The sequence below is a fragment of the Leptopilina heterotoma genome, unplaced genomic scaffold, assembly GCF_015476425.1.
Source record: "Leptopilina heterotoma isolate Lh14 unplaced genomic scaffold, ASM1547642v1 Lhet_1, whole genome shotgun sequence".
Lineage (NCBI taxonomy): Eukaryota > Metazoa > Arthropoda > Insecta > Hymenoptera > Figitidae > Leptopilina > Leptopilina heterotoma.
In genome coordinates this window covers 1630474-1637232 of record NW_025110812.1, presented here as the reverse complement: position 1 = coordinate 1637232, position 6759 = coordinate 1630474, and the positions used below count along the sequence as shown (strand labels likewise).

Genomic DNA, 6759 nt, shown 5'->3' with positions numbered 1-6759 from the left:
TTTTCATAACGTGCGTGAGTAAAATGTATATCAAATACTAAAAATTTCTGTACTTATTTCACTATTGTGAAACAATTATTTTCTCCTATTACAACTTCTTTATCTAGCAAAAAAAAGAACAAATTTCGAATAATGTTTTTATTAGAAACAATTTTAATGATTTTGAAATTGCTATATATATATATATATATATATTTGTGGTGTGTTGCATATTTTTTCGAAAGTGGGGAAATATTGATCACACGCAGATATAAGGGGAACCGGTCCAAGAAATTACGTTCCCACTATTTATACAAAAGAACGTTCTCCAACAACTTGAGTCTCTTTTAGTTATTTGATTATTACGTGAATCGTGTTTCAGTGCAATATAACACATAGTCGGTGCGCACAGTGACTTTTTCCTTTACTTCTCTTCATTTTTCAAAACATATAATTTTCTCTACGTTCTCCATATAATAATGTCATTAATTAACAATCACAATTCATCCAAGGTAAGTTTTATCATTGTTTTGAGTGTAATAACAAAAAAAAATAAATTACATTTTTTTCTTTTTTTAAAAAAAAAATCTATTCTTTAACAAAAGATTAGAAATTTTATTATAAAAAATGAAAAATGTTATGTGTTTATAAAAAATAAGCAAATAATGAAGACAGTGAGAATATTTTTTAAAATAAAAAGAAGAAAAACAATCGAACGATGACAAATAATAATTAACCGCAATGGAATTATTTGAAACAATCTAGAAATTTCTATCAATTTTTGTATTCAAAATTTTGACAAACATAACAAAAGGAATAGACACGTGTATTTTTTTATATATAAACAATAATGACAATAAAAAATATTTCCAATTATCTTTACAGCTTTTACAGTAAATTTTGTAATTTTTTTTTGATAATTTTTTTTTCTAGTAAATTCAATTGTTTTTTCTGGAAAATATTTTCTGAAAATTCCAAAACTATAACAGTTGTTTTAGAGATAATTCTTTTATTATTTTTAATTATTCTTTATTATGTTAAATAATTAGAAAATTTTAAAAATATGTATTTTTTAATTCAACATATTCTTTTATTTGAATATTTGTTTTTTTATAATACAATAATTAATAATGAAATATTTTTAATTTTTTTAATTCTTATTTTATTAATTAAAAATATTTTAATATTATATTATTATATAATAATTGTATAATAATATTAATAATAATATTAATTAATATTAATTAAAAATATTTTAACCAAAATTTCATTTGAATTGAAATAAAAAAATTATTTTATGTTATTTTTTTTATAGAGAATATGTCAATTAAAATTTTTTTAGCAACATTATATGAGTACCTAAAGTTTAAGTGTAAAAGTGAAAGTATACACACGAAGAGTCAAATATCTTTAGAATTACTGAATCAAGATCATTTTTATTTTTTTTTTTCTTTAATTGAATGTTCAGGAAAAATTTGAGTTAACTTATTGAAGGGTAAAAGGGAAAGGTGGTACTTTCAAATTTATCATTTTGTTCATTTTTCATTTTTTAAATAATTAGTTTAGTTTGGTTGCATCAAATTCGCAACATCAGAATCACAACCAGGACCATGACGTTTCGAGAGAGAAAGTTTTTGATGAAGCAAGAGGCCCCATTAATTTCTCATAAAAGTAGATGTAATATCATGATCTTTGATCCATTTTGCGTTCAATTGCAAATGAAAATTAATTAGAAATATTATTTCATTTTATTATTATTACAGAAACATATATAAGTAAACCGTTAATTCCAATTTTTATTGTTAAGAGAAAAAAAAATTTTAAACCACATTTTTATTTAGTCCATTATTTAATAACAATTTTTTTAAATGACGTCTTTAATTTAATTAATTAAATTAATAATAAAAAATTAATAGTAATTTTTTTGCAAAAATTAAAAAAAATTATCCTATTAATTAGTTTTAATGACGAATGATATTTATTTAATTCCATATTTTTTAATTAATTTCTTATATTTATTTATTTTTCATTAACTTTTATTGCTTTTTATTACTTTATTTTATTTATTTATCATATTCTTCTCTTTTGTGAAACAATTTTTAATATTTGTTCACTTCTTTATTATTTCAAATAAATTAAATTAATTAATAATCTTTTCAAATATGTATTCTTTTGGTAATTTATTTAAAAAATACAATTTTTATCCTCTATATTTCACTAGTATTATTAACAAAAATTTTAATGTTTTTTTGTATTCAATTCTTAAGATAAAAATATTTTTATAAAACTTTATATGTGCGACTAGGTGCATCATTAATTTCATAAAAAAATATATATGGTATTTCAGCATACTATTCTTATAATAGTCTCAACTGCAGTCTTAACAACATTTTATAATTACGTCAGCTATGATTTCAAAAGTTCTAATGTAAAATTGTTGTTTACATTATTTTTTCCTTTCGTCAACTTCTATTTTTCGTTGATATATTTTTATATAATGTTCGAAATCAAAATTTATTTATGTAATGTATATAATGTTATAATTTAAATAAATAGTATATTACTTCAGAAGCCTTTTAATTAAATTTTCAATCTTCTCGTTTTAAGGTTTTTTTTTTTGTGTTTTTATTGAAAATAGAAAATTTTTAAATAATAACATTATTTTTTTATAATAATAATTGTTAATAATATTGTTTTAAATAATAATTAATTAATGTTAGTAATTCAATATTGACAGTTATGTGAGTTTTACATTATTTTATGTTTTCTGTCATGAGTCTTACGGCTAGGTTTGAGGAGAGGGGAGAGCCGTGTCCCTCTCCCCACTTCTTCGAACTAACCGCACATCGCCTAAAATTAAAATTTCTGTAAAAATAAATAAAATCCATCTACTTTTGAAAGAAAAATGAAATTAATTTATTGAATTATTATTATTGTTTTCTAGATGTTATTAATCCATCCAACGGAGGAAATGTCAAAAATGATCAGACAGGAATTAAATGAAAATGTTGAAACACGAGACAAGGATTTACAAACTATCAAAGAATGGCTTTCGAAACAACCACATTTACCTGAATTGAATGGTAACTATAAAAATATAATTTATTCTCACATTTGTTATTTATTATTATTTATTATTATTATTATTATTATTATTATTATTATTATTATTATTATTATTATTATTATTATTATTATTATTATTATTATTATTATTATTATTATTATTATTATTATTATTCACATTATATTATTATTTAAATAATAATAATTTTTAAACATAAAAAATCTAATTATTAAATTCATTATTTTTTGAAAACTTTTATATTACCTGCTAATCAGTTTTCTTTTATTTTTCAAAGCGAAAGAAAAAAATTACTTTACAATTAGGGAAAAAATTAATCGAAATTAATTTTGCTTTTTTATTTTTGTATTTCTTGATTATCATGATCTTTCCTAAGATAATGTTTCTTTTGTATATTTGTCTATAAAATATTTAAAAAATTCTATGTCTATAAAATATTGATTCCGAATCGTCATTATTTTATGGATAATCATAAATCATAAATAGAAACCTGTTTTGATTGCTACCTTATAAAACAAATTAGTATCTAATAATTCACGCAAATAAATCAAAAGTGTAATTTTAAAAATTGCATATTCACTGCGAGAAGAGATTAAACATTTTTTTTTGTAATTAAAATTTTTGTTTTGAAAAAACAAAACCCCTAAGGTAATAAACGATTGGAACTATTAAAGAATTTAGCCGTAGTGTACAAGAAAATTAATATTCTATTACTAATAATAATTAAATTTCCTTTTCAGATGAAGACGACAATTTACTAATGACATTTCTACGAGGGTGCAAATTTTCCTTAGAAAAATGTAAAAGAAAATTAGATATGTATTTTACAATGCGAACACATGTACCAGAATTTTTCACCAAAAGAAGTATTTCAAATCCAAACATGAAGGAAATATTGTCAGCTATGTAAGTATAGTTTCCCAGTGGGCAAAAAAACATTTACGTTCGAGGAATGTTTCTAAAACGTTTCATGTTTTCCGAATTAATATTTTTAAAATATTTATTGTTCAAGAAACGTTTTTATAACATTAAACGTTTCAGAACATTAAACGTCCAAATGTTACTTTAGAAGAAGAAAAGTCTTTCGAACGTTCCTCGAACGTCGCAATGTATTTTTTGCTCACTGGGTTGGAAACTAGTTTTGTTTTTAAGGTAAAATCGCTAATGGTAAAAAGGCCATTTTCAAAAAATTTGTCTCTATTTAAACCACTAAATTTTTTTTAAAATACTAACAAATTTTAATGCACTGACTGTATGGTTCGGTGATAATCATTCAACTGTACTGTTCGGTGTCGATTCCAACGACGACAATATGATTATAATCTTAACTGTTGTTAACAGTTAAAGTCCGTCAGTTACTGGAAAATGGTATTAATATTTAATGATGAATAATATATTAGAAAAATTGAAAACCGCTGAGAGGGAATTAAAATGAATTGGGACTAAGTAACTTGAACTAGGTATAATCTCATCCGGTATTTTTATTATTTTGGGTTCTTTTTATATTTCTTTAAATATTTTATGATCTTTGTCGAATCCAACTAATCATTTCGGTGTCGAATCACTCGGATTCACTTTTATTACAAAGGGTTCAATTTCTAGATATTGATTTTTTGTAAATGCGTGGGCGTAATTCCGACCAGGTAATTGACCCTATATGCGGATGACCTGACCATATGGTGTAATTTAGAATATTTGGTCATCGATGTTCAGGTGTAAAACTGTTGAATCGATTTTACTTAGGTTTCACAATTATTGAGAGAAGGATTCAAATATGTCGAATTGTATAAATATAATTTTTTAAATATTAAGGGAAAGGGACCTTAAGCGACAAAAATACTAGGCTCAAACTTTCATGCCCAGTGCACGAAGACTGATGAGCCTATAATGTTATTGTCGCGTAAGATCACTATCACATATATTATTCTGTAGTTCATAAAAATATTTTTTTAAATTTTCAGTCAAGTTCCCCCCTTACCTGGACTCACAGAGAATGGACGTCGTGTAATTGTCATGAGAGGATTGGATAAAAATCGTCCAACACCGAATGTTGCCGAAGCAATGAAATTGGTCCTAATGATTGGTGACGCAAGACTGAAAGACGAAATTGTCGGCGTTGCTGGTGATGTTTATATTTTAGATGCCAATGTCGTGACACCGAATCATTTTGCCAAATTTACGCCAGCGCTTGTGAAAAAATTTCTCATCTGTGTGCAAGAAGCTTATCCCGTGAAATTGAAGGAAATTCACGTCATCAATGTCAGCCCACTAGTGGATAGTATTATTAATTTTGTAAAACCATTTCTTAAGGAGAAAATCCGAAACAGAATATTTGTGCACAGCACAATGGAAACACTTTATCAGTGTATTCCAAAGGATATGCTGCCAATGGAATACGGAGGCAAAGCTGGTCCAATAAAGGACATTTTCGGTGAGAAGAAATTAATTTTTCCATTATGGTTTATTGTATTTTTATTATTATATTTGTATTTTATTATTCATTGGTATTTTTTCAGATTTATGGATAAAAAGATTAGAAGAATACGAATTATGGTTCAAAGAACAAGAATCACTGAAAGCTGACGAGGCACAACGACCAGGAAAGCCAAAAACATACAACGATTTATTTGGTCTCGATGGATCATTTAGAAAATTACAAATTGACTGAGAAACATATTTATTCATTCAAAAAAAAAATAGAACATTTCGCCAACATTGTTCTTAAATTCCTTAATTATCTAATGTTCAAAATCTTGTCTTTCGAATTCAAGTTAGTAAATTCTAAATCACCTTGCACATAAATATAATTTGAATTTGAAGGCATAATGGTGGACAATGTGATTTCCAAAATTTTAATTGCGAAAAAACGATTTCTGTTATTTTCTAGATTCCAAAGTTTGGTTTAACATTTTTTTTTTTTAATTATAAAAATAAGTTTTCGGAAATAAAAATTATTCAAAAGAATCAAAAATAACGATTTAATTTATTACTTTGTCAAAACTGTTCAGATTTCAAGTAACTCTGACTAGGTATCTCGGACGACAATATGATTAATCTGTTGTTAATAATTAAAGTCCGTCTGTTACTGAAAACGGTATTAATATTTAATGATGAATAATATGTTAGAAAGATTGAAAATTAATGGGTGACTTGGGAGTAGATTTGATGATAATTTAAAATGTCATTTCAAACATCTAAAAAATTAATTTTCGGGGCGCATGATTATTCCCCAAAATGTCATTTTACCGAACTGCACTTTTGCGAATACTCATTTTTGCGAAAAGCCAATTTTGCGAAATGCCACTTTTGCGAATTGTCATTTTTTTGAAAAGCTATTTTTGCGAATTGTCATTTTTGCGAATCGCCATTTTTACAAATTGACATTTTTGCGAATTGTCATTTTTGAGAAATGTCATTTTTGCGAATTGTCACTTTTGCGAATCACCATTTTTACGAATTGACATTTTTGCGAATTGTCATTTTTGAGAAATGTCATTTTTGCGAATTGTCACTTTTGCGAATCACCATTTTTACGAATTGACATTTTTGCGAATTGTCATTTTTGAGAAATGTCATTTTTGCGAATTGTCACTTTTGCGAACCGCCATTTTTACGAATTGTCATTTTTGCGAATAGTCATTTTTGTGAAAAGTTATTTTTACGAATTGTTATTTTTGCGAATTGTCATTTTTGCG

At 24.9% G+C, this 6759-nt stretch overlaps 1 protein-coding gene across 1 annotated transcript; it reads left to right on the top strand.

Moving 5' to 3' along the window:
* The first annotated feature begins 288 nt into the window (after window positions 1–288).
* On the top strand, window positions 289–6309 carry LOC122513126 (alpha-tocopherol transfer protein-like). The gene is made up of 5 exons (XM_043629402.1): window positions 289–491; window positions 2924–3062; window positions 3805–3970; window positions 5026–5495; window positions 5581–6309. The coding sequence occupies exons 1-5, from the start codon at window positions 459–461 to the stop codon at window positions 5730–5732; spliced, it is 960 nt and encodes a 319-aa protein (XP_043485337.1). The 5' UTR covers window positions 289–458; the 3' UTR covers window positions 5733–6309.
* Window positions 6310–6759: the final 450 nt, after the last annotated feature.

Bases quoted from the DNA above. Each gene is read 5' to 3' on its own strand.
- LOC122513126 (XM_043629402.1), top strand. From the start codon at position 459: ATGTCATTAATTAACAATCACAATTCATCCAAG. The intron at 492-2,923 runs GTAAGTTTTATC...ATTGTTTTCTAG, and splicing joins ACAATCACAATTCATCCAAG to ATGTTATTAATCCATCCAAC. The intron at 5,496-5,580 runs GTGAGAAGAAAT...GTATTTTTTCAG, and splicing joins TCCAATAAAGGACATTTTCG to ATTTATGGATAAAAAGATTA.